This window comes from Halichoerus grypus, chromosome 13 (genome assembly GCF_964656455.1).
Source record: "Halichoerus grypus chromosome 13, mHalGry1.hap1.1, whole genome shotgun sequence".
Lineage (NCBI taxonomy): Eukaryota > Metazoa > Chordata > Mammalia > Carnivora > Phocidae > Halichoerus > Halichoerus grypus.
The window spans coordinates 79,530,009-79,555,316 of NC_135724.1; the positions used below are offsets into that span (position 1 = coordinate 79,530,009).

At 44.5% G+C, this 25,308-nt stretch overlaps 4 protein-coding genes and 1 long non-coding RNA gene across 9 annotated transcripts in view; 3 read left to right on the forward strand and 2 right to left on the reverse strand.

Annotated features, from left to right (window-relative positions):
• The window catches only part of LOC144379934 (uncharacterized), a 42,683-nt gene extending 20,300 nt beyond the window's left edge, over nt 1-22,383 (forward strand). For both annotated transcript variants that reach the window (XR_013443492.1, XR_013443493.1), the window contains exon 2: nt 22,170-22,383. This is a non-coding gene — a long non-coding RNA (uncharacterized LOC144379934). The remainder of the gene's footprint in view (nt 1-22,169) is intronic.
• On the forward strand, nt 688-7,412 carry SRSF9 (serine and arginine rich splicing factor 9). The gene is made up of 4 exons (XM_036081992.2): nt 688-957; nt 3,585-3,745; nt 5,248-5,420; nt 6,923-7,412. Exons 1-4 carry the CDS (start codon nt 770-772, stop codon nt 7,064-7,066), a joined length of 666 nt encoding a protein of 221 aa, XP_035937885.1. The 5' UTR covers nt 688-769; the 3' UTR covers nt 7,067-7,412.
• GATC (glutamyl-tRNA amidotransferase subunit C) lies at nt 3,465-18,738 on the reverse strand. Of its 4 annotated transcripts, XR_013443491.1 has the most exons (5): nt 18,621-18,738; nt 18,354-18,526; nt 10,458-10,561; nt 4,687-4,761; nt 3,465-3,761 (listed from the first exon to the last, which is right to left on the reverse strand). XR_013443491.1 is itself a non-coding variant. In XM_078060899.1 (4 exons), the coding sequence occupies exons 1-4, from the start codon at nt 18,699-18,701 to the stop codon at nt 4,748-4,750; spliced, it is 372 nt and encodes a 123-aa protein (XP_077917025.1). In that variant the 5' UTR covers nt 18,702-18,738; the 3' UTR covers nt 3,465-4,747. The 4 variants fall into 4 exon arrangements, 3 of the variants coding, with proteins under 3 accessions (XP_077917025.1, XP_035937886.1, XP_077917024.1); XM_078060899.1 differs by having other exon boundaries at nt 3,465-4,761; XM_036081993.2 differs by lacking the exons at nt 3,465-3,761; nt 4,687-4,761 and adding an exon at nt 8,096-8,874.
• On the forward strand, nt 18,773-20,918 carry TRIAP1 (TP53 regulated inhibitor of apoptosis 1). The gene is made up of 2 exons (XM_036081996.2): nt 18,773-18,943; nt 19,947-20,918. Exons 1-2 carry the CDS (start codon nt 18,797-18,799, stop codon nt 20,028-20,030), a joined length of 231 nt encoding a protein of 76 aa, XP_035937889.2. The 5' UTR covers nt 18,773-18,796; the 3' UTR covers nt 20,031-20,918.
• A 468-nt stretch (nt 22,384-22,851) lies between the features above and the next one.
• COX6A1 (cytochrome c oxidase subunit 6A1) lies at nt 22,852-24,862 on the reverse strand. The gene is made up of 3 exons (XM_036081994.2): nt 24,703-24,862; nt 24,409-24,551; nt 22,852-23,121 (listed from the first exon to the last, which is right to left on the reverse strand). Exons 1-3 carry the CDS (start codon nt 24,809-24,811, stop codon nt 23,038-23,040), a joined length of 336 nt encoding a protein of 111 aa, XP_035937887.1. The 5' UTR covers nt 24,812-24,862; the 3' UTR covers nt 22,852-23,037.
• Between the last annotated feature and the right edge of the window lie 446 nt (nt 24,863-25,308).

Here is a 25,308-nt window from a genome sequence, read left to right on the forward strand (position 1 = left end):
AGGCACTCTATAGCGACAGCTGAGATAGCTGAGACTTTTACTCCCTCCTAGTCTCCCCTGAATGCCAAGCCCAAGTTCTGGAGGCCATCTCAGGCCCCTCACGCCCATCTTTAGTCCACCTGAGACCCTCAGTTCTAAGCGATTGTAAAATGGGGGCAGGGTCGCCCAGAGGGCTACTGACCTGAGTCTGAGGGCCGCGACAGCCCCACCCAGCCCACCGTCCGGGACTCCTTCAGGCCGCAGCCGGGTCAGCCTGCGGCCCGGGCCTGGCTCCCTCCCTCCCGCGCCCCGCACGCAGAGTTATAGCCCGCGGGGCCCACACTGGCCACTCCCCGCGTCACCTCAGGGCGTGCTCACAAAAGCCTGTGAGGTAGACAGCGCTACGAAGGCAGAAAACTGAGGCCCAGGAGGCCCGAGTCACTTTCCCATGTCCCGGCCACTTGTCCATGAAGCCGGCGAGGGAACTGCCTTCAGAGAATTCTAGAAATCGAACCCAATTCGCCCGACTCCAAGCTCTCCCTCTCTTTGTCCCCGGGCCCGCACGCACCTATAGGGGGCGCCGGCCGGCACGCACGCGCAGTCATCGCAGCCGCGTCCCCTTTAAGACGATTCCTTTTGCTTCCTCCGACCCCTTCACTTCCGCTCCGCCGTTCCCACAATGCAGTGCGGCTGAGCGCCTCGGAGCCCGCGGGGACGCTGCGGGGGGACCCCGGCTGAGGCGGCGGCGGCGACGTGGGCTGCGGCGGGCCCGCGGCGTCGGGCGGTGCGGATGTCGGGCTGGGCGGACGAGCGCGGCGGCGAGGGAGACGGGCGCATCTACGTGGGGAACCTTCCGACCGACGTGCGCGAGAAGGACCTGGAGGACCTGTTCTACAAGTACGGCCGCATCCGCGAGATCGAGCTCAAGAACCGGCACGGCCTCGTGCCCTTCGCCTTCGTGCGCTTCGAGGACCCCCGGTGAGGCCCCGCTCCGCCCGCCCGCCTCAGGCCGCGGGTCCCGGCCTTCCCTCCTCCCTCTCCCCTCCGGGGCCTCCCCTCCCCCCCTCCGCGCAGACCCCTCACGGCGCCCCCGGGTGGAGGATGAGGCCTTCTCTCACCGCAGGCTCCGGCCGTTCCTTGCTCCGTCGTCACTTCCTTTAGGATTATTTCTTTTTTTTTACTTTACTTAAAAACACAAAAGCTGGGCGTTTGGAGGGCTCCGGCCCGCCCAGACCGGCCTCGGGGATGGTCCATACGATCATCCTCTTCCTCACGGCTGGAGAGGCACCCTTCAGGGGAAGCGGCCCGGAACCAGCCGGGAGAGGACTCGGTGAAGAGCAGAAGTGGCCATTCGCCCCTTCCTGCCCACCCCTCCCCCCAGTCAGAACTCGCCGTTAGGGGGGAACACACTGCGGGGATGTGGTCGCCTTTGGAGGTCGTAAAGGGGTCTCTGTGATGGAACAGATCTCTATCCGCGCGCGCCCCGCCCTGCAAGGCCACGACCTCGTCCTTATAAAAGCCCCGGGGATATGGAAAAACTTCTAAAACGGTCTGAGGGGGTCTCTGATTTCACGCCACTCCTCTAACGAGGGAGGCACCGCTAGATGCTTAGGGCCCCAAGCATTTGGAAGCTCTCGATCCCTAAACTGGCTCAAAGGGCTCTTTGTGATTTTGCAAACTTTGTCGACCTTGCAGCCAGAAAAGGCCTGGGAACTTTAAAAACTGCGGTTGGTGGTTCTTAGAAGCCGCCGCATGGACTAGTCACTGCACTTGGGGTAAATAAGAGCCCACTCTCTTTCCTAGCAGTGACCCAGGGAATGCTTTACCTAGTCTGCGCCCCGCAGGCTTCACTACAAGGACTGTCCATGGGGTGTCTTGCCTACCTGGTGTGTTGGTATAGGCCAAGGAGGGCATCTGAGGACAGGGAGGTAGGAAGCACTCTGAGGCTTTGATGACTGACAAAGCTCATTCTTAGCGCCTTGCCATTTGCCTCAAAAACGGAAGTAGGTATTTTCACACCTAAACTGGAGAAGGTTGCACTGTAACCTTCTGTAACACTTCCAGTGTGTTTTTTGAACATTCACCATGTGTCAAGTACCACTTCAGTATTTTCAACAACCTACAAAAGAGGTAGTGTTAGCCACATTTTACAAATGAAGAAACTGAGGATTTAGAGTTGCTGATAAAAGAGAATGCTAGTAATGGATCAAGGTAGGATTTGAACCCCCTATGCTGCTCTTTAAAACACAAACAATGTATGATATGCTACATTGTCATCTCTTCCCTCCTTTCTTCCTTAATAGAAAAGCTGTCTTTTGATATCACTAGATGCCAAGTTTCTAGCAAAGCACTGCACACATAGTATCATAACCTGAGCCGAAGGCAGTCGCTTAACCAACTGAGCCACCCAGGCGCCCAATAGTATCATATTTAATCCTTACAATAACCCTGTGAGATAGGCATATTACTCACATTTAAGAGATGTGAAAATTATATAAGCATTTATCCAAAGATGGCTACTAGTCAGTAGCAGAAAAAGGGTTTGAACTTGTCAATCAGTATTCAAAATCAGCACTTCAACCCTAGCAGTTCTGCCTCTGCTTCACTTCATTGTAAATATAGCCAGGGTTGCACTGGTCATGGCCCTCATTGCTTTTAACCTTGTGACTAGAATCTTGATAAGCAATTATGTGCCTGTGACAACTGAATGATGCCTTCATTAGTACATCTTTGGCTCTGCTTGTCCATCCAAGCTCTGAGGCCATTCTTTCTCCAATCCAGTACTGGAGAACCAGCTTGGTTCTCCTAGAGCCCTAGGGAAGACTGAAAGTAACTTCATGGAATATTTCCTCTTTTGGCAGAACTGTACCCAGAGAGTGGTCTTCACAACTTAAGTTTTCCAAACTGTGATGAAAAGGTACACATGAGAGTTGCGTATTTCTCACAAACACAAAGCATCTGTCTTTTGAGCCTGATTTTTTTTTCTTTTGAAGAGTTAATTTTTTGTTTTTTTGAAGATTTTATTCATTTATTTGACAGACACAGCAAGAAAGGGAACACAAGCAGGGGGAGCGGGAGAGTGAGAAGCAGGCTTCCCACCAAACAGGGAGCCTGATGTGGGGCTCAATCCCAGGACCCTGGGATCATGACCTGAGCTGAAGGCGGACACTTAACGACTGAGCCACCCAGGCGCCTCTGATTTCTTTTTAAATGAATTTTTCTTTCTAGAGACTTAATGGTACTAGGCCTTGTTGAAGAATATTAAAGGACTAGTGTGTGCTGGGCATTTTGAGAAACTGCTCACAGGGTTAGAGAAATAAATATACTGGTGAAATCAAATCCTCTGTCAACATTTTTTTTTTTTCTAAATTAGTCCTCTTATAAGTCATCTATTTACCCCTTTATTATCATTCCATACCTAGAAAACCGTGTGACAGTTGTAAAGTTTAATTCTAATATCATGAAAGGTCTTCACACAAAAGCAGTAGTGTATCAAGACTGTTTTATTTTTCTGACTCCAGGTTTCCCTTTTATACTTGTTCCTCAGGTCCCTCACTGGGAAGTCAGCCTCCTGAGCAGCACTAACTCCAAACCTTTCTTTGCAGAGATGCTGAAGATGCAATTTATGGAAGGAATGGTTATGATTATGGCCAGTGTCGGCTTCGTGTGGAGTTCCCCAGGACTTATGGCGGTCGGGGTGGGTGGCCCCGCGGTGGGAGGAATGGTCCTCCTACAAGAAGATCTGATTTCCGAGTTCTTGTTTCAGGTATGTTCCTTTAAAACTGAATGAGATGATGCATGTAAAATACTTAGCACACAGTCTGGCCTCCAAGAAATGTTAGTTGTTACTCTTCAGTGCATGGGACATGTGGGGCTTTCTTTTCAATAGCCTGTGCAGTCTGAAGACCTGCCGTCTTGCCACTGAGGCAGGTATCTTGCAAATGAAACTGCACTGGTAGTGTAGCCTTGGTAGAACATCAACTTGCTTCTTATAAAGTTTTCTAGTGTTGAGAGGGAAGATGAGGGCAAAACCCTGTGAGCTAGAATTCTGTAGAGATGTTTTCTTTTGTAATGTACTCGGTATCAGACTTGGTAGACATTCCAGGAACCAGATTTGAACTACTGCCTAGCCTTGGATGCTGGAAAAGGCCAGATTTTGGTGGTGGCTTTGGAATTATATAAAAAAGAAAACAAAAGAACTTGGAGTTTTAGGGGTTGTACTGCAGAATACAGAATGAAATGTCTAGTGTTGACAAGTGATGAAATGCCAAGCTCAGAGGTTTATGCATCTTTTCAAAATACTAAAACAGTGGTAAAGACCTGAGGCCTTCTGCACATTGCAGGGGCATTTTAGGACCATGGTGGAGTGAAATGTATTGAGAAACCTGGCACTTTCTTAGATGTGAATGTCACACAGTTACAGCAGACCTCCATGGTACTTAAGAGTGATCCTCTCAGTATCTGCCTATCTTGTGTCCCTTTGTAATTTTTTAACCCCAGAACTCTATTCCCTCCTTCAGGATGTCATACATATCTTTTTTTCTCTCCATGCTGCTCTGAAATCCTGCTTAGAAAACTATTAGGAAATGGCTGCAATCCTGAGCTGTGAGCGGTAAACACAGCCTTTGAGAGCAGGAGCACATTTCCCTTTCATGACATCAGGTAGGGTTGTATAATTCCCGACTAGTTGTAGCGTCTGAGTCTTACCTTTTCCCCCACTGTATTGAAGAATGTTGGTGATCTTTTGAAAGGTACTTTGTTTAGTTTGTTAGTCATTCACACCTACAAGAAAACAAACTTTAGATTTTTGTTGTGTTGTCACCTTCAGCTACGCCTTGGTTACTTTCATTGGATAGTTTCAAAATTCCCATGTCCTGAGAACCCAGTCAAGCAAGAGATAATTGGTACTGATAAATTTCATAATGGAGAAAATTAGAACTCAAAGTCTTGGGAGTTTGATATTAAATACGAAGGCTAAAGAAAGGCTGTGAATTCTCAGAGATATTAAATCTGTAATGGGGTGGACTTCTTGCTCTGTTGGAAGAGCTTGGTCTCTGGAAGATTAGCCTAGGACCAGCTTCTTATGGTGATTTACCACACATACTTTAGTACTCTTCGCTGGTTTTATGCCCCTTACGATTTGTGATTTGGGGATCCTCAGGATTTTAAAGCAATGATTGATGAAAAAGGGAACCTAGGTATTGCTGGCTCTTAACAGGTCAGTTAACATGGCTGAAGGATATGGCCTTTTATGTTGTCCATGCCTAGGACTTCCGCCATCAGGCAGCTGGCAGGACCTGAAGGATCACATGCGAGAAGCTGGGGACGTCTGTTATGCAGATGTGCAGAAGGATGGAATGGGGATGGTTGAATATCTCAGAAAAGAAGACATGGAATACGCCCTGCGTAAACTGGATGACACCAAATTCCGCTCTCATGAGGTGAGTTCCCACCTTCTTTTGAGCTTGCACCTAAGCCACTCCACCTGAAGCTGACCTAGCAGAAGTAGGAACAGGCCATGTGTTTGCCATTTGATGACCTCACAGTACCATTCAAAGATCTGTCTTAAGTGGATAAAGCCAAGGAATTCATCATGCCCAAACCCTTCAGGGTCATGACAGAGAGGAGTCTGCAGTCATAGTGTTTTTAACCTGGAGAGAATACTGGTGCAGTCTGTCATAATGTGGTGAGCTATTCTGTGATACCATCCCTTTCACAACTGGCTTAATCTGTTATGTACTTCTGTGAACCTAATTATTATGGTTGTCTCTCCTCTGGGTCTAGTCTGGGCTCTGCAAGCCAACCTCATCATCTCAGCTCTCCTAAGGTACTGCTGTTGTGCCAAGTTATCACTTCATTTTTCCTTTCCCAGAGTAATGCATTTTCTTGTAATCACCTTATCCTCAGGACTTAGTTCTTGATGTCTTTCCTTTCACGAAGACAGCCGCTGCTTTAGATCTCTCAATTTGATTCACATGTTGACTATCCCCTTTGATATCACTGAGATAAGACAGCAGACCCAACTGGACATTGCTTTTTCTGGTTATCTTGTCTTGACTTACTATGGGGTTTAGGTATGTCTGGGGTCCATTTCTTTCTCTAAGGATTCATATAATTCCCTAATTTTATGACTTGGAAAGTACACAGCTTAACAGTGCTTTTGTTCAGACTGAATTTGGAGCAGAAACAAAACAGGATCTGGTCCTCAGTTATACTGCAAAGCAGGGCCTCAGCAAGGATAAATCTAATTACTGACTTCACCTAGGGACTTCTGTGTCCGACTTCTTTCATCCTAGCAGTTTTAGATCCTCTGAGAGTGTTGGCTGAGGGCAAAGGGCACAGGCCAGCCTGGACATGACTCCTCTGCCACTTAATAATTTTTTAGCTGAGCTATGCTCTGAACCTTGGTTCCTCGATATGCAGAATAGGAACAATAATAGCACTGTCTTGTAAGACTTGCCAAAAAGCTAACTTACGAAGATAACTGAGTATCTAACCCAGATCCTGACACCTGAGAAGTGTTGAATACAGGTTAGCTTCTTCCATAGGTATTTATCCAAAGATGCATATATGAAGTGGTAGAGGATTGAATTGTATACCTCTGAGATACTTTCTAGTTCTTAGATTCAGGGGTCAGTGGCAGTAATTCAGGTATGTTAACAGTAGTGGCTAGTATTTGAGCATTTACCACATGTGAAGTTGCCATTTATTATTGTGTCACACTGGAACAGATAAGAACATTGTTTTCCTCATTCTTGAAATGAGCTGGTAAGCATACCTACCTCATAGCATTATTGTGAGGGTTTAATGAGATAACATCATGCCAGAAAAACAGTAAGTGCTCAGTACTTAATTATTATTGTTAGGTAGCCATGTTAGGTATTAGTGTGCTGTATTCTTCTGGGTCTTATTTTTTCCTGTACTCTTTATGTTTGAATTGCAGGGTGAAACTTCCTACATCCGAGTTTATCCAGAGAGAAGCACCAGCTATGGCTACTCACGGTCTCGGTCTGGGTCAAGGGGCCGTGACTCTCCATACCAAAGCAGGGGTTCCCCACACTACTTCTCTCCTTTCAGGCCCTACTGAGACAGGTGATGGGAAATTTTTCTTTATTTTTTAGGTGAACTGAGCTGCTTTGTGCTCAGAATCTACATTCCAGATTGATGATTTAGTGTCTTAGGAAATTTTTTTAATTTTTTTTTAAGGAAATAAAATACATAATTTCTACCAGGGCCATATTGGCAGTGAAGCATTTTAAACTGCAGAAATTGTGGTTTTGGTTCAGAAATAAGTTGTATATTTTTCACCCCTGATTATGGGAAAAAAATCAGTGCTGTGTCTTTGTGGGTTGCTCTACTATGGAGATCAGCAGTTACTGTGACTGAGTCGGCCCATTCTGTTTAGAAATATATTTTAAACGTTTAGTAATTGATATGTGTGGTTGTCCTTGATTAAGTTAATAGATTTCACCAAACAGGCACACTGATTAAAAAGAAAAAAGTAATTGAGTTGTAGTAGCAGCAGCTTATACCCAGTTGGTAAGGAGCAGAAGTGGATAACTATTTGGGGACAAAGATAGTTGCTATGTTGGTGGTTTGAGAATTTCAATCCCAAGAGTTGCTTCAGGATTATCTTATAATTCAAGGCCAAGCTTATAAATAAAGCTGCCTTAAAGAAGAAGGGAGCATTTAAGATAGGGCAAAGAAATGGAAAGAATAAAACAGACTTTTTAAAGTTGGCAGCAGCATAAAGATCATTGGAAGATTTTAAAACCAAATGTGGCAGTTTGGAGCGGGGGAAAAATCTCTTTAAATTTTGGTTCTATCACTTTTATCCGTAAATCTGTTTCATTTATCCTTGGTATCTGAACTTTCTTAAAACACAAAACCAAAAAACTCCACTATCTTGGATTCTACTCAATTCAGTAATCATGGTGGGGGTGGGTAAGTTACTTTTTTTCCAGGCCTGGGCTTTTTTAAAAAAGCCACTTTATTGAAGTATGATTGACATGTAAAAAGTTGTACTTACTTAATCTATACAACTCAGTGAGTTTGGGGTTAAGTGTGTATCCATGAAAAAATCACCACCATCAAGGCCATCCATTACCTCCCAAAGTTGCTTCCCTACTCCTTTAAGATTTATTTGTGGTAAGAACATTTAATACAAAATCTACCCTCTTGGCAAATTTTTAGTGTACAGTACAGTACTGTTAGCTATCCCAGGGCTATTTTTGACATAGGTTCTTTGCAGAAAAACTGTAGCTGTGGCTAGCATCCCTTTTGCATGTAATCACTTTGTGGGATAGTGGATGATTGTAGGTTAGGAGTTCAGAAGCTGTAGAGTCTACTTTGAATACTCTTCACACCTTAGGAGAAAGTTAGCCTTCTGCTGGGAACAAAGTGGGTACCCAGGAACAAATCTGAATTTGGTAAAGATACAAGGTTTCTTGGATTGACAGAAACAGCAACTAAAAAGTACAACACACGTCACATAGTGATCAGATGCACTGTCTAATAGTTACATCAATAGAAAAATTCACTTAAGTGCAGTTTGGTAGATAGTCTCTAGAGGAGATAAAGGAGGATGACATCTTAAATACTGAACAGTCTGTGAATAAATACCTGGAAAGTAACAATACCTCTTCCAGTAGCAGTAGGAACTCACTGCCTTGTTTTGGCTAGATTATTTCCCAATTTTGTCTTCAGAGAGTTATTAAAAAATACTTAACCATCAGTTTTTTTCAGGTGACTGAAGAAAGTTGGAACATTACTGTTCACAGTAACAAAATACTATCTTTGGGCTTCCACGTGTTCACAGGGTACCCATTCCCAGAATAGCTACTCAGTTGTGTGAAAAAGGCTCTTGTTCATCCTGCTTTGGCAAAGAGATATTACCTGTTTGAAAACAGTAACAAAAAAGAATGTTATAGCTGAGTCTGCTTCCCAGCTGGTTCTACTGAGCTAACTTATCACTTGGTTTGTGATGAAAAATAAGCAGTGCAAATAAGTGTAGCTACTATCCTGTTTTTCTGAGTGTCTGAAAGAATAACAGTTGTAAGTGAAGCCTAATAAATGCACACTTTTCAATAAGGAGCAGAGACAGTTTAGCCAGTTCTATGCATATAGGAGTGGAACGAAAGACTAATGATTGTGAATTCACTTTGTCTCAAGAAGCAAAGTCTGACACAAAGTTCTTTTTGACAAATAGCATATGTGATCAATGGCTGTCTGCTAAAATAGTGACAACTATCAGATTCTGAGAGAGATCATAAAATCTTTTTTCTCTTCACAGTTAATTTGAGGTGGTTTAGTGAATCAGAGGCATGATTTAGAGTCGAGTCCACAATTTTCTAAGCTTTCTTTCCCATTCTTGCTTTAAGCAAAGCTTTCCTTTAATTGGCTGGTCTTGGTCATAGAGGTAACCCCTGAAGGGGCTGGGGGACTGATGTTTGTCTGTGAGGCTAGTTAGAATGGTTCTCTGAGATGATCGGAACCTGAAGCTGGTACTTGGAAAACCAGCTACCTGAGTGCTCAAGCTAGTCCCATTCCCAAATATCCAGAAGGGTGCAGCAGGTGTCTGCAGAGGAGATTAAAAAGTTCAACCTACCCAAGATTCTGGATTTTAGTATTAGCCCAGAGTTATTTTAAGTTTTTATTTAAAATAGTCACAGTAAATTTTAAAGATGCAAATCTAAACACCAAGGTTGCAAAATGATGGCTCACAGGATGCATCTGGCTTGCAGGTATGTTTTATTTACATGGTTTTTTTTTTTTTTTTTAAATCTTTGAATTAGTTCCCATACTTAAAATTTGGGAAATACCACACACACATGAAAATGCCAGATGTCCGGGTTCTCGGGTAAAATGGGCTCACATTACTGCCTGGCACTGAATGAGAAGCAGTGAGTGTTAGCTGCCCCTTCAGGCAGAGCTTGAGCTCCGGATTTGACACCATATACACACCTCCCTGCCCCAGTCCTGTTTTGCACGTTCCTATTACAGACTGGCCCCTAGAGGTGCATGTGACCCCTCCAGTCTACTGCCACCACCTATACTTTTTTTTCACTGTTAATATATGTGGGGTTTTTCATTCCACTTTTATTGAGATATCATTGAGATACAACATTGTCTAAGTTTAAGTTGTACAACCCAATGATTTGATATATATGTATTATAGCAAAATGATTACCAGAACAAGATTAGTTAACATCCATCATCTCACACAGTTACAACTTTTTCCTTGTGATAAGAACTTTTAAGATCTCTCGTAGCAACTTTCAAATACAGAATACAGTATTGTTAACTACAGTCATTCTGCTGTATGCTGAAGTTTGTACCTTTTGACCACCTTCACCTAATTCCCACTTTATACTTCTTAAAGTACTTTCATGTAGCAAATTCGGACCATACAGCTCCTACTATATTCTTAGTGCACCTGAGGGACAATATGTTAATAAGCCACTTTGGGGAACACATACCTGGGGGGGCCACAAAATACTCCTCCACAACTCGATGGGCATTTTGTAGTAGTTCTTCAGCACAGTTGCCTTCTACCACATTGTCAGATCTCAAGTATAGACATCTACAAAACCAGAAGCTGAAGGTTACCTTCTCAGAGAACAGGCTTCTATAGCATGGGTGGAGAGGGTCAAGAATGGGAGAAAATGGAGCGGCATATTCAGAACTTCATTCTGGAGTTATGGTCACTACTCAAAGATGGAGGAGCTATTGTCAATAGTCGACCAAATAACAATCTACAGTTTATAGATTCTCAACCACTCAATGAGGTAAGTGGTAATTATTCCTGAGGACTGGTATGTTCAATAAATATTTCGGCATGATTACTATGGGTAAGTTGCTTTTGGTGGAGACAGGTAAGGCAATTACAATATGATGTGTTTAAGTCTAATAGGTAAGCAAAGCTTGCCAAGGGAGTAGAAAGGGGCACCTAAACCAGCCTGGGTGAGGAACAGGTACTCAGAATAGGTGATGTCACTGCTAAAGGATGAGCAAGAAACCGATGGATTGGTGGGATGGGAAATGGACTTCCAGGCAGGTGAAAGAAACTTGCTCAAGAGTGGATAAGTGACTTAGACAGTAGGTCCCAAGTGACGGGACTGGAATTGGCACAGTTCTTGTGCCCCTAACATGAGCTGTTTTTTCACAGCAGCCACCTTCAGGGACATGGAGGTGCCTGCCCTTGCATAGCTGAAGAATATTCCACTATTCTCGGGGCCTAGTGGCTTCATTAAAATGTCCAGATGGCAAACTAGTGAAACCAAACAGAGGTTGAACATATCTATGGGGCTTCACTGCTGTTTCAAGGTTTAAAAGTGCATGGCAAGATATCTGAGCCTGCTTCCAGATCCTTGGGCTGAAAAATAAGCAGTCTGCTCAATCACTGATAGGGGAGCAGCCAAGCTCTTTCTGCTTTGAGCCAGACAGACTGAGGGCTAAACCTAATGGGACAAAAGGGCAAGGATGTGACATGAACATCCAGGCAAAGGCTGCAGAGGGTGAAGTTGTCATGATAAGATCCTTTTAGGAAAGGACTTGTTCTGTTTCTTTTGTGGCACCCACCCTAGGGCTAGACACAAAAGCACTCATGGTACGCACTGTAGAGAGCTGCGGTCTATTCCAGGATCTGGCACTCTTAACTCTGTGGCCTTGGACAAGTATGGATCTTCCCAGACCTTAACTTTCTTGCCAAAAAAGTAAAGGTTGCACTTTTTTTTCTTTTCTTTTTTTTAACCATATGGGGGCCTATGAGAACTTGGAGAACAAAATAAAAATCCTCTGTAAAGGTGACCATTGGACCTTCTGGAGTTTGTATTTCTGTTGGGTGGTATAATGAAATGGCTAAGAGCTTGGGCTCCTGAGTCACAGATAAATTCAAATCTTAGTACCACACATGGCACGTGTGCGAGTTACTTACCCTCTCCATGTACCTGTTTCCTTATTTGTGGAATGCTTCCTAAAACTGCTGGGAAGAGTAAATGTTAAAGAAGATCTGATAATTCTCAGGACCTGCATTCTCACTGCAGTAAGAGGTGGGTGCTGAATAGCACCTGCTCCTTTCAGAAAGAGTTAGTGCACCTGGGCACACCTCAGTCACCTCTCCTCATTCAGAGTATACCTCCACGCTTAACCTGCCGTGAGCACACAGTACCTGCCTAGCCCCTACATACCGGAGGCTGATTGTTCCTGGGCGCTTGGAGAGTTTGATGAAGTGAGACTCTACTACCACCAACAGGTGGTTAAAAGCTACTGCTTCTCCACAGATGTAATAGCAGATGATTTATTCACTCATTTGATAATCAGGTTTCCTATGTAAGTAATGTTTCCAGAAAAAATTCACTCCCTTAAATGCCACACATTTTCACCTAGTTATACTGTTTATGATGGAGTTGTTTGCAGAAGAAACCCACACCTTCCTATTTTCATAATCGTAGGCTACTGAACCCAGCGTCTCTGTGAGCGTGGCACATCAGTGGTTCACTTGGCAAGTTGCTTAACTTTTCTTGACCTCAGAATCATGCATAAAACTCCAAACTGGACCAGGTGCCTATCAGTTGCTGATTGACTAAATGTCTATCTCACTTCCTCTTTCTCAGGGTTCTACAAGAGAATTTAGCCCAAGTACTATAGGACACCCATTTTGATAATAAATCAACTATGGACGGGCGCCTGGGTGGCTCAGTTGGTTAAGCAACTGCCTTCGGCTCAGGTCATGATCCTGGAGTCCCTGGATTGAGTCCCGCATCGGGCTCCCTGCTCGGCAAGGAGTCTGCTTCTCCCTCTGACCTCCCCGCTCTCGTGCTCTCTCTCTCAAATAAGTAAAATCTTAAAAATAAAATCAACTATGGACTAATATAACTATGGGATAGATAACAAAATATGGGCTAATATTAATTATATACTATCCTGGGAAGCACTGAAAAAAATCATTTGAATCTTTATGTGTTCTGGTTCAGATGAAATCCTGGTTGAGAAAGGCTCACAAAGCACTTTAACCAGTAACTGTGGGAAATGCTAATAAAAAGCAATTTAATGGAAAGCACTATGGCAGCACCGGAGAAGAAATGCCTTTCTTTATTGGCCCTTAGACTGACCGGATAGGACCACTCTGCTGCTGGTGTCAGGCTGCCAGGAGTCATTTCTCTGGGCACCACTCTATTTCCATCTACAAGCCTTTTCCCTCCTTCCTAATTAATTTCTAGTTTGATGCAGACTGGAATGAGAATCAATTCGGCTAAGAATTTTTGGTTCAAATAAGATTCTGAGGGACATCCTAAGCACTGAAGAAGTATTTGGCTGCAGTCAGAGATGTCATCATCTGAGTCAGTCTCTGGAGATGGGAGAAAATAAAGGTTCTAGGGGTTGACATTTATTTATTTATTTTTAAAGATTTTATTTATCTGACAGAGACAGAAAGAGCACAAAGAGGGAGAAGCGGGTTCCCTGCCAAGCAAGGAGCCCGATGCGTGGCTCAATCCCAGGACCCCGGGATCATGACCTGAGCCTAAGGCAGACACTTAACTGAGCCACCCAGGCGCCCCTAGGGGTTGGCTTTTAGACGGCGTATCTAAAATTTATTTTTTATTTGTCAGAGAGAGCGAGAGCACGCGCACACAAGCAGGGGGAGCAGCAGGCAAAGGGAGAAGCAGGCTCTCTGCTGAGCAAGGAGCCCGATGTGGAACTAGACCCCAGGACCCTGGGATCATGACCTGAGCTGAAGGCAGACACTTAACTGACTGAGCCACCAGGCGTCCCTTGGACGGCATATCTAGAAGTATATTTGAGAACTGAGGCTCTGAATTTCAAGTTCTGGATTCTCTTACTACACATGTGAAACTCTGGGGCATGTTACATAAGCTTTCTGTGCCTCAGTTTCTTCATCTATAAAGGAGATACTAGTATTTACCTCCCAGGATTGTATGTGATAATCAGACAATGCATATAAAATCTTAGCGCCTGACAAAGGCACTAAATGCTTTTTAGCTAAAACCAAAGGATAGGGTATTAATGTGCCAAGAGCTTTCTAATAGCCAGTCAGTGCTTTTACACCTAGTGTGGGCTAAAACGGTTTAACACTTGTCTTAACTGGGTTCCATTTCAAACATGATTCAGTGAGGCAATATGTTCAAAAAACAAAGTCCTACAAGTGCTACATCTCTAAAATGGAATAATTAAACTGGTTTCCAAGTTTATGGCAAGACTGCAGATCACTGAATATGAAGTCACTATTCCAGCTACCAGATCCAAATCCCTCTTCATCTTTTTCACAAACTCTTCCCTGAGTAATAGTTGCATTTCTTTACAGTTTCCCTCTACACGATCTGGGAAATTCTGTCTCCTCTTTGTGCTTCTATTCCTTCCTTTCCCAAAGATATTAATGAAGAACATTTCAGTGGGGTGCCTGGGTAGTGCAGTTGGCTAAGTGACTATTGGCTTTAGCTCAGGTCGTAATCTCAGGCTCGTGAGATCGAGGCCCCCATTGGGCTCTATGTTCAATGCGGAGTCTGCTTGAGACTCTTGCTCCCTCTTGCTCTGCCCCCCTTCTCTCTCTCAAATAAATAAATAAAATCTTTAAAGAACATTCAACAAACATTTACTGAGTGCTAGGTGTTAAGATACTGAGCATATGATGAATAATAACAGATATGCTCCCTGGAACATGGATGAACAGTAGGAGAGGGACAGAGTTATTTAAATATTACTCAAATACGGGATGCCTGGCTGGCTCACTCAGTAGAGCATCCAACTTTTGATCTTGGGGTCATGAATTCAAGCCCTACATTGGGTGTACAGATTACCTAGGAAAATAAATAAATATATAAATAAATAGTACTCAAATAGATGTATAAACACATGTAAAATTACAGCTCTATTGAATACCATGAGAGAGCCACAGGTCCTGAAACGGAGCCTGACTTGATAGAGAAGAATCTGAGGAAGAGGCAGTTGAAATCTGAAGAAAGAAAAAGTAGGCAAAAAAGAGTAGTGGGTGGGATGAGGTAGGGGATTCTAAGAAGGAAACAGAATGGAGAGCTCAAGGAATTGAAAGTTACAGCCCTATCCTGGAGGTGGGCAGGGGCTAGGTTAAATGATGCTTTGTAGGTTATGGTAGAGCTTTTGTCTTTATCCTAAAGAACACCGGAGAGCCACCTGAAGAGCCTGGGTAGGAGAATAACCTCAAATTTCTATTTTGGGGGTGCCTGGGTGGCTCAGTCATTAAGTGTCTGTCTTCGGCTCAGGTCATGATCCCAGGGTCCTGGGATTGAGCCCCACATCAGGCTCCTGCTCAGTGGGGAGTATGCTTCTCCCTCTCCCACTCCCCCTGCTTGTGTTCCCTTTCTCGCTGTCTGTCTCTGTCAAATGAATAAATAAATAAATCTTTTAGGGGCGCCTGGGTGGCTCAGTCGTTAAGTGTCTGCCTTCAGCTCGGGTCATGATCCCAGGGTCCTGGGATCGAGCCCCACATTGGGCTCCCTGCTCTGCGGGAAGCCTGCTTCTCCCTCTCCCACTCCCCCTGCTTGTGTTCCCTCTCTCGCTGTGTCTCTGTCAAATAAATAAAATCTTTAAAAAAAAAAAAATCGTTTAAAAAAATTTCTATTTTGAAGTGCTACGTAATTTTGGGGAAACATTGACTTATGTAGATTTGAGCATCAGATTACAAAACAGAGAAAGGATGTGAAGGAATCAAAGACTGGAGGTGAGAATGGGAGGCTAGCAAGCACTTTACAAAGAGGTTATGGTCACAGATAGGTCTGGTTCTCCTAATTGGTGCAAGTGGCAGCTAATCTTTTTTGCTCCCACCTATATTAAGAGTATTTTGTTTTTAAGTTGTTTTTTTTTTTTTAAGTAGGCTCCACGCCCAGCATGGAGCCCAGTGTGGGGCTCAAACTCACAACCCTGAGATCAAGACCTGAGCCAAAGTCAAAAGTTGGACACCTAACTGACTGAGCCACCCAGGCATCCTAAGAGTGTATTTTTTTTTTAATCCCATCAAGGGGGCACCTGGGTGACTCAGTTGAATGTTCGACTCTTGGTTTCGGCTCAGGTCACGATCTCAGGTCCTGGGATCGAGCGGAGAATTGGGCTCCCCACTCAGCGAGGAGTCTGCTTGTCTCCCTCTCTCAGATCCTCTCCCTCTCTCTCTGATCCTTCCCCTGCACACCGTGCTGCACTCTCTCTCAAACTAAAAAATCTTTTAAAAAAAACCCCATCAAGAAAAGGGTAGGACAGAGTTGTAGACTGCCTCTGTCTTTAAGAGCTACATACCCATCCTTCCCAAGAAACTGTAGTCCTAACCAGCAAACAAGTCTGCTTTTCAAAAAGAGCATTTTCTTTAAAAATGTATTAAGAGGGCGCCTGGGTGGCTCAGTTGGTTAAGCGGCTGCCTTCGGCTCAGGTCATGATCCTGGAGTCCCAGGATCGAGTCCCACATCGGGCTCCCTGCTTAGCAGGGAGTCTGCTTCTCCCTCTGACCCTCCCCCATCTTGTGCTCTCTCTCTCTCTCATTCTCTCTCTCAAATAAATAAATAAAATCTTTAAAAATATATACATATATAAATAAAAAATAAAAATGTATTAAGATTTCGGGACGCCTGGGTGGCTCAGTTGGTTAATCATCTGCCTTCGGCTCAGGTCATGATCCCAGGGTCCTGGGTTTGAGACCCGCATTGGGCTCCCTGCTTAGCGGGGAGCCTGCTTCTCCCTCTGCCTGCCTCTTCCCCTGCTTGTGCCCGCTCTCTCTCCGACAAATAAAATCTTTAAAAAATTTAAAATGTATTAAGATTTGGCAAGAATTGGTAGAAGTGGGGAGAGGCTGTGCATCCTTTTAGTATAATATTCACAAACTGCTTTGTCAAAGACCTGCTCCTCCCTATTGCACTACACTACGTCACTTCTTGTGTTACTACTCTGCTCCTTTAGGCATTTGTGTTTTGGCCCTCAGTATAAGATGAAAAGTTAGAACTTCCCTCTGTCTGCATTTCCACTTTCTTTTAAAACTAATTATTGTTAGTTTCTTGCATGCTCTGAGGGAACAAAACAAAACTTAATGCATATACCAGAATATGTCAAATAAGTAACACATTAAAGTATTGATGATCCCATACACAATGTTCTGAACTTTGCCTTTTTTATTAAATATATCTTTTCATATCAGCATAGTTGTTTCATTACATTTATTTATTTATTTTAATGGGGGGGGATATAATGTATCCTAAGTTTTTTTTGTTTTTTTTTGACAGACACGGCAAGAGAGGGAACACAAGCAGGGGGAGTGGGAGAGGGAGAACAGGCTTCCCACGGAGCAGGGAGTCTGATGCGGGGCTCGATCCCAGGACCCTGGGATCATAACCTGAGATGAAGGCAAACGCCTAACAACTGAGCCACCCAGGCGCCCCAGTTGTTTCATTATTTTTAAACAACTGTCAAATATTCCATTGTATGATGATGTATTTAGCCATGAAGGACACTTAGACTGTTTCTGTTTTTTGTTTCTTGGGGTTCAAAAATTTTTTTTTTAATTTAAGTAAACTCTACCTCCAACTGGGGCTGGAACTCATGACCTGGAGATCACAGCATGCTTTATGGACTGAGCCAGCCAGGCGCCCCTTGTTAGGAGTTTGTTGTTGTTGTTTTTTGTTTTGTATTATAAACAGGTTTGGATACCGTGAACACTCGTGCATACATCTTGATGCACTTTTACAGATGTTTCCACAGGGAACCACTAGGTCATAAGATATGTACAGGCCATATTTTGCGACAGGAATCCAACAAGTAGGCAAGTCAAACATGAGCTCACATTCTATTAACAAGAGACAAATCACCAGAAATAAGATAACCAAGAAATAGAAGAAAATCCAACAAGATCAGGAGTAGGTGACTGTTAAGGGAGAAGATATTTGGAGGAGAGGCCTTACCGAGGAGATAAACTAAGACCTGCCAAGGAAACAGGCTGTCCAAGGAAAGGGGAATAGCAAACGCAAAGATCCTAGACAAGAAACAATTTGTCATGTTGGAGAAACAGTAAGGAAGCTAATGTAGCTGGAGCAAAAAGAGCAGTATGCCCGAGTGGTAGGCAGGGACTCTGTGAAGCAGGGCCTCAAAGGCGATGATTAGCAGTTCGGACACGGTTCCTAGTTACACTGGGAGGCCAAGGGGACTTTAAACGGAGTGACAGGATCCATAATGAACAAAGGAAAGCATGAAAACACTTACCCGCGGGGTGACCGTGGGCAAGTTCTTGTATCTCGCTAAAGCTCTTTTCCCTTCTGTGAAAGGACACACTAATCATCGCCACCTCAAATGGCTGCGAAAGCGCCACAGGCAAGGCTTGGGGGTGCGCAGCCGCGAGTGTTTACCTGTCCTCCAGTACTGATTCCATGGGCTCCACCCCGTCCGTGTCCACGGCGCGGAGCCGGTCGGCAAAGGCGATGGCTTTCTCCAACCGTGCCACGGCCTCTTGGCTGCCGAAGTCCACAAGCGCTAGACGCTCCAGGTGTTCGATCACCTCGGCCGTGACCCTGCCACTACGCTGGGGGGATGAGGCGGAGAAGAGGGGTCACGGGTGGGGCCTGCTCCGCCTCCTGACCTGCTTCACCACCCGCTTAGACGCCCCCGGACTTTACCTGAGGATCCGCCTTGGAGGTGAAGCCCCGGCGCCAGCCCACCCAGGCCCGAAGGCCCAGCTTCCCCGCCCGCGCCCGCATTTCTCTCTTCAGCCGCCGTAGTGCGTCCTCGCGTAAAGCCGACGACGCACTTAAGAGTGACGACAGCAGAGCGCGCCGCTACTGCCGCCGCCGCCATGAATAGCGTAGGGGAGGCCTGCACCGACATGAAGCGCGAGTACGACCAGTGCTTCAATCGCTGGTTTGCCGAGAAGTTCCTCAAGGGGGACGGCTCCGGAGACCCGTGCACCGACCTCTTCAAGCGCTATCAGCAGTGTGTTCAGGTGAGCCCTTAGGTGGCCAGGGCCCTTTCGTCTCTACCCCCCGCCCCTGCTTCTCTCTGCGGTGTCCCCGCCACACGCGTAGTATTTCGCGGAGGTTGGGATGGGGAGGGTGAAGAAAAGCCTCAGTGAGGACAGTGGCCGGAGCTCTCCCCCCACCATCACCACCAAGGCCGCCCGGTATCTCTCTGAATGACAAAGTTAAATATTTTTACAGTGCTTTACATTTTACCGAGCACAGAAACATCCTTTGGTTCATTTGGTGCCCCTCCTAAACTCGTAAAGTGGGCTTAGTTGTTGGTATTTTATACATGGAACGTTCCCCAAATAGGAAGTGATTAGTTCAAGTTCACCAGAATAGTTTCCTTGATTTTTGCGGTGGTGCACTATTCCACTATTATTGTTGGGGGGCGAAGAGGGGTGTTAGTCTCTCTGGCGTGTGAGACATGAGGGTCTCATTTTGTTGTTGTTGTTGTTGTTATAATTCCTTCTTTGGCTTGCTGTAGCTCTCAACCCGCTAGGAAATTTTCATTCTAGTTCAATGAATGTGAAACTGCTTTGGATTGTAAGAACCGCACTGGACACAACACTCCCAATTAGTTAAGTTAAAACATCCTCAGGGTAATTCCAAGTTGCTATCTTTATCCCATTTATAGATAGGAAAGTGAGGCTTGCTCAAGGTCACATAGCCACTAAGTCCTGGAACTCAGATTTGAATTTGTGTCTGTCATAACAGAGTGGAGATACTGTTTAAATTCCACATCTGAAACACTGACAATTCCTCACAACTCCTTTCCAATCTCTCTCTCTGGCCTTACATTTAATTTCTCTGTAATGGTACTCAGGTTAAAAAAAAAGTCAAGTACAGTACAGTAAAAAAAGTACAACCCAGTCATGGTTGGGTGTTCCCTTGGTCTGATCTGATTTACTTTTGTACCATCATAGTTACAAAGTTTGGTCCTTAAGCTTCACATAGACCTGTGTCATGTGTTTTCTTCTCCATCAGAAAGCAATAAAGGAGAAAGAGATTCCCATTGAAGGACTGGAATTCATGGGCCATGGCAAAGAAAAGCCTGAAAGTTCTTCTTGACCTTGACAGTCACCTTGAAAATAGACTCCTCCAATCAGGAAATTGAGGACACTGGATTTCGTCAATTAAGGCTGTGAAAATAGCCATCGATTTGATGAGTTTAGGAGGGAGGAGTTTTCTTTCCTCCTTGATTTCCTCTCACTTGTAAAAGATGATGAACCATCACTCTTTGCTATGAGATGATTTCTCACTTGCTCTGGCATCTTGCAGGAACTCCATGTGCTTAAACTGAATGACTTCTTGGGATTATGGTTGCAATACTTGGTCTGGGATCAGCTTTAAATATCCTTTGTATGTAAATACTGATAAACTTGTCAGGATGATCAGGGTTGCCTGACCTCTTGAGTTTTGCTGCAAAGGACATTAGGTACATTGTACTAGGGTTATTATTCATGGAAACAATTGGTTACGATCTCTCTTTTCTCTCAGGGAGCTAAGGCTCTGAAAAGGGATCCCAGCACAACAGTTTTAATCAATGCTTGGGAGCACGGTTTTATTTTTATAATAACAACTTTTAAGATTGCTGGTGGACTGGGTTAGCCAAGAGGAAGACAGCTTTAAGAGTTCTCTGCCTTAAGAAGAGGTGTCAGATTTCTGATTAAGATGTGAAAGCTTGAAGAATGTTGCAGTACACACCATTTCTGAGCTCATAGTGTAGTTTAGGAATGAAGATCCTTGGAGTAACAATGGAAGAAGATCCTAAATTGCAAAGATTTGCTGTTGCCAGCTTTCAGCCCAAATTAAGCAAGCCAACCTGTATTATCATTAAACTGCCAAAATGCTGCATTTAGTTAAATGGGAGAAGTTTGTTTTATTTGCCTTGTGTACCTGTCCTGCCTGTAATGTTTGTAATCATGAAGATGGAATAAATTGTAACATTTAGTTTCATTATTTGCCCCTGGAGAACTCAGTGCACTTTACAGAACAAGTATTACACTGTAACCCCACATATCCCATATGTACACTGGGGAAAGTTTTGTTTTATAATTTAAAGGTGAAGAAAAAGTGAAAATTTATCTAAGGTAAATAGTGTGCTAAAACAACTAGAAACCTCACTCATTTCTAAAGTTTATTCCCACAGTAAGCTACACAAATAACTTAATATGCTTCTATACCTGCAAAAAAAATGTCAGGATCAGGTGAGCACTTACACACTTTGGAATGTCAGGTAGTCACCAAATGGCATGTCTTGAGTAATTTGGTTCAATTATATATACCAATGTAGTAAGAAACAATTTACAGAAGATGGAAATTTTATTAGCCTCTCTCCAATTTACCAGTGACCACTTCATATTTAACATGACCAGTCCTTAATGTCATTTCAATACATTCTACATTTACATTTTGACTGGTTACGTTCCATTATATACATGGATTAAAAATTGGATACTTGAAATCCAGCTGAGGGAGGCCAGGCAGCAAGCCAAAGTAAAAGTACATCTGTCCTGAACTCAGACTGACCACAAGTACAATGGTTCTTTGGGGACTTGGAAGTACAAGCACAGGCTGCGGTTAGATCACAAAATGGAAAAGGGAGCAGGGATCCTTTTCTCCCTTACTGTAAAAGGCTTTTATACCCTGTGTGTCCATATGCCTCACCTTTGCAGTACTAGTTTACTGTATGTTACTATGCAATACCAAAACCTGGTAGCTTCTTGAATCTTACTACAAAACTGTCTGGTTGAGCCTTGAGAATAAAACCACTCCAAGCCAACCATGTTCTTTCATTGTAACTGCTACTGAGGGAATAATTTCTTCTGATTGTTCTTTATTTTTATTTTTTTTTAAGAGAGGGAGAGAAGAGAATCTTAGGCAGGCTCCACACAGCGTGGAGCCCGATGCAGGGCTCGATCTCACAACCCTGAGATCATGACCTGAGCTGCAATCAAGAGTCAGACACTTGGGCGCCTGGGTGGCTCAGTTGGTTAAGCGACTGCCTTCGGCTCAGGTCATGATCCTGGAGTCCCTGGATCGAGTCCCGCATCGGGCTCCCTGCTTGGCAGGGAGTCTGCTTCTCCCTCTGACCCTCCCCCCTCTCATGTGCTTGCTCTCATTCTGTCTCTCTCAAATAAATAAATAAAAAATCTTTAAAAAAAAAAAAAAAAGAGTCAGACACTTAACCAACTGAGCCACCCCCAGGTGCCCAATTGTTCTTCATTCTATTTTGACTTCATCCTGCTCATAAAGTGATTCCAACTATCTCAGCTACTTCAAAGATTTTAAATTTTGAAGAGAAATTAAATGCTCTGTAAGGGTGACTTTGTTACTATTACTATTGTTTCTCCCTAACTCTTAATGCTACAGGAAGGTTTTAATTCCAGAAACAAATAAAGTTAATTGCTATATGCAGAAATGTGTCACACTGCCTTTATTTCTCCAAAAGTTTCTGACCCTTCTAACCTTCATGGTGCTGAGAGATGACAAGGTGAGAACTTGACACTTTGGAGCCAATTACCTGACCACAGGGAATATTCTTCAGCAAATGCTGGTGGAATGGGACAAGAGAAAGCTAGGACACAGAGTAAGCACTTCTTCTGGAGAGTCAAAGATACCTCTTTCAGATGTAAATTGCAGGTATTCTACTCAATATCTTTACCACCCAAAGTCTGTCAGGACTCAATCTTGATACTTAAATTAGCTCCATTTATGGTCCCTTTGCTTTACCCACTCCAGGCATAAGAAACCAAGGACAAGCCTATTATAAACACTGTTATCCAGAGGCCTGTACAAGACAGCCATAAACCTTCATTATAGAAACGAAAATAACAATGCTGATTTTGGAGGGAAAAACACCAAAGAATGCAACTCTCAGATCATGGACCAATCTTAAGTTATTTATTTAAGCCATCTCCTGCCGTAAGCAAAGGGATGGAAGATCAGTATACTGGTCATCATTTGATACAAGTAAAGAAGGTGAGCTTAAGGTCCCATAGATTTTTCTGGTCCGTGTGCAGTCATGGTCCAAACCAGTGCTGTGGTCCCCACTGGGTGGTGGTCCAGGTTCTCTTTATTCATCTTCATAGCCGGTTGGAAGTGGATTCACGTGAGAGTTATGGAATAGAGTATGATTACCATCTCCCCAGGGAAAGGGCTGTGGAGTGAAGATGTCAGTTAGGCAATTCCAGAAGAGAATTCAGAAACAGCACTGCCATGAACTGCTTCAGACAAAGGGTGACAGACCATACATAAAAACAAAATGGTAATTAGTCCTTTAACTACTGGCGTATTTCAGCCTTCCGATAATTTAAAGGAGCTCTTTTAACTTCCAGGAGAGCCTTTAAAGTAGGCAGTAGGAAAAGCAAGCTCAAGTTCATTATTCATAAGCCTCTCCCTGGCAACTAGTCTATGAGGGCAATGTTTATGAAAGTGTAATCCTCACATCATCTGTATCAGAATGGTAGAGGTGGGTAAATGAGAGAAGATGCTTATTTAAATGCAGACTTTGGGCTTCATTCCAGATCTAAAACAAACCTCTGGATTGGAAACCAACCTACCCTCCTCAATTTTTTGCATGCTGCCTTTGAAAAACATTGCTCTAGGGCAGTGGTTTCCAAACCTGGATGATTTTGCCCAAGACACTGGGCAACATCTGGAGACATCTGGGAGAGGACATCTAGTGGGTAGAGGTCAAGGATGCTGTTAAATATCCTAGGACTCAGAGGATAGCCCCTTGCCCCAACAAGAATTATCCAACCCCAAATGTCAATAGTATTGAGGTTGAAAACCATGGTATATGGCTTTTACATCTTTGTACAAGGGCAGGAATGGGGCTCAGACTCAAAAATTCTTTCTGAATCTAAGACTCTAGCTTAAGTTTCTATAAGGCCAGTCCTATCTTGGCTAAGTGATATAATAGTTATTAAAGAGCCAGCAGGGCCTCTTGTTAAGAATACTTACAACAAGCAATGGAAAACAAATGATTACATCTACATCAATAGCAAAGGATAAAACAGCTGAGAAAATAACCAGCAGAGGTAGGAATAAGAGAAGCTGTTAGTCTCTTCATCATGCAGCTAGTACCTGCCAGATGCCCAGGTCCTAGAAGTGCGAACCACCTTCCGATTTTGCCACTCTAAGGGAGATTCCCACACCTCCAAGTCTCATACAACGGACAACTGTTTCAGAACAGTATCAGAAGGCAGAGGTGGGATGGATCAGGAAAAAAAGGAAAACTGAAGGGCACTTATTGTATGACCTTGAAAAAGAAAACAGATGTGACCCCCCCCCCCAAGTCTGTTACATTTCCATGAAACCGGAGAAAATAAAAATCTATAAGAATTAAATGACAAATTCTACACGATTTTAGAGAACGAAGAACTCAGACTAGGCATTTGTAATAAAAGGAGAACGGATGCTCGAAGAGCCTACAAAGGCCTACCTTGGACCTGATGCGGAGATGGGGGTAGGCGACGAACTCGGGTCTCTCGTGCTCTCCATGACGCGACTTCAGGAAGACATTCAGCATGCTCACACCCACGCCAGGGAGCGCTACGAAGTAGGTGAGAGCCTTCCACATGCGAGCTGCAAAGGAGGCACGACCGCTCAGGCCTGGTGTGGGGACCCCGCCCGGGTCTCACCCCCCCAACCCCAAGTCCTCAAGCCAAGGTCACATTCCTGCTCCGCCTCGCTCGAGTGGGGCTGAGGCCCGCCCCGCCAACCGCAGCTCCAGTACCTGAGCCCTCCTCGCCGTGGGCGCCACTCGACATGGAACGCCCCAGCTGTGCCCCGGAACGACCTAGCAGCCCAGACAGCCGGGACACAGATGCCCCCGCCGCCGCCATTTTCGACCTGGACAACCTCAGCGCCGGAAGCGGAAGTAGAAAATGGGCTGGGGGCGGGACCACAACCTCAAAAGCAAGCTCCTATTGGGCGGAGCCTTCCCACTTGTCTTAACGCGATGAGCCTGCGTACTCTGCTCTTGGCCGTCGGAGTCTAGTTAAAATCCCCGGAGCCACAGATCTTGAAGGAGCATGCGCTCTGCACCTCCCGTGTGCACGCCCCTCTCCTTACAGTCCGCACCTTGGTGAGACTCGGCGAGGCTAAGCGCGAAAGAGAGGTTTATGGAGGGCACGCTGGCGTCCGGAAGCGCTGTCTTCGTTGGAGTGCGCGGACAGCAACTGGAGGTTCTGAGCTCAGAACACCTCATCTGAAATGCCATTCCTGTTCCTCCCCGTTCTGTGACGTCACTTTTCTTTGCACTTGACATAATCGTCGTCATTATTATGTCTGTCTCCCCTACTAGAATATAAACTCTATGATGCCAGAGTTTTCCAGGGCA

Bases quoted from the DNA above. Each gene is read 5' to 3' on its own strand.
- SRSF9 (XM_036081992.2), top strand. From the start codon at position 770: ATGTCGGGCTGGGCGGACGAGCGCGGCGGCGAGGGAGACGGGCGCATC. The intron at 958-3,584 runs GTGAGGCCCCGC...CTTTCTTTGCAG, and splicing joins GTGCGCTTCGAGGACCCCCG to AGATGCTGAAGATGCAATTT. The intron at 5,421-6,922 runs GTGAGTTCCCAC...TTTGAATTGCAG, and splicing joins CCAAATTCCGCTCTCATGAG to GGTGAAACTTCCTACATCCG.
- GATC (XM_078060898.1), bottom strand. From the start codon at position 18,701: ATGCGGGCGCGGGCGGGGAAGCTGGGCCTTCGGGCCTGGGTGGGCTGG. The intron at 18,527-18,620 runs GTAAAGTCCGGG...TCATCCCCCCAG, and splicing joins CCTCCAAGGCGGATCCTCAG to CGTAGTGGCAGGGTCACGGC. The intron at 18,264-18,353 runs GTAAACACTCGC...GTCCTTTCACAG, and splicing joins GAATCAGTACTGGAGGACAG to AAGGGAAAAGAGCTTTAGCG.
- TRIAP1 (XM_036081996.2), top strand. From the start codon at position 18,797: ATGAATAGCGTAGGGGAGGCCTGCACCGACATGAAGCGCGAGTACGAC. The intron at 18,944-19,946 runs GTGAGCCCTTAG...CTTCTCCATCAG, and splicing joins GCTATCAGCAGTGTGTTCAG to AAAGCAATAAAGGAGAAAGA.
- COX6A1 (XM_036081994.2), bottom strand. From the start codon at position 24,811: ATGGCGGCGGCGGGGGCATCTGTGTCCCGGCTGTCTGGGCTGCTAGGT. The intron at 24,552-24,702 runs GTACTGGAGCTG...CCTCCTTTGCAG, and splicing joins CCACGGCGAGGAGGGCTCAG to CTCGCATGTGGAAGGCTCTC. The intron at 23,122-24,408 runs GTAGGCCTTTGT...TTCACTCCACAG, and splicing joins ATCTCCGCATCAGGTCCAAG to CCCTTTCCCTGGGGAGATGG.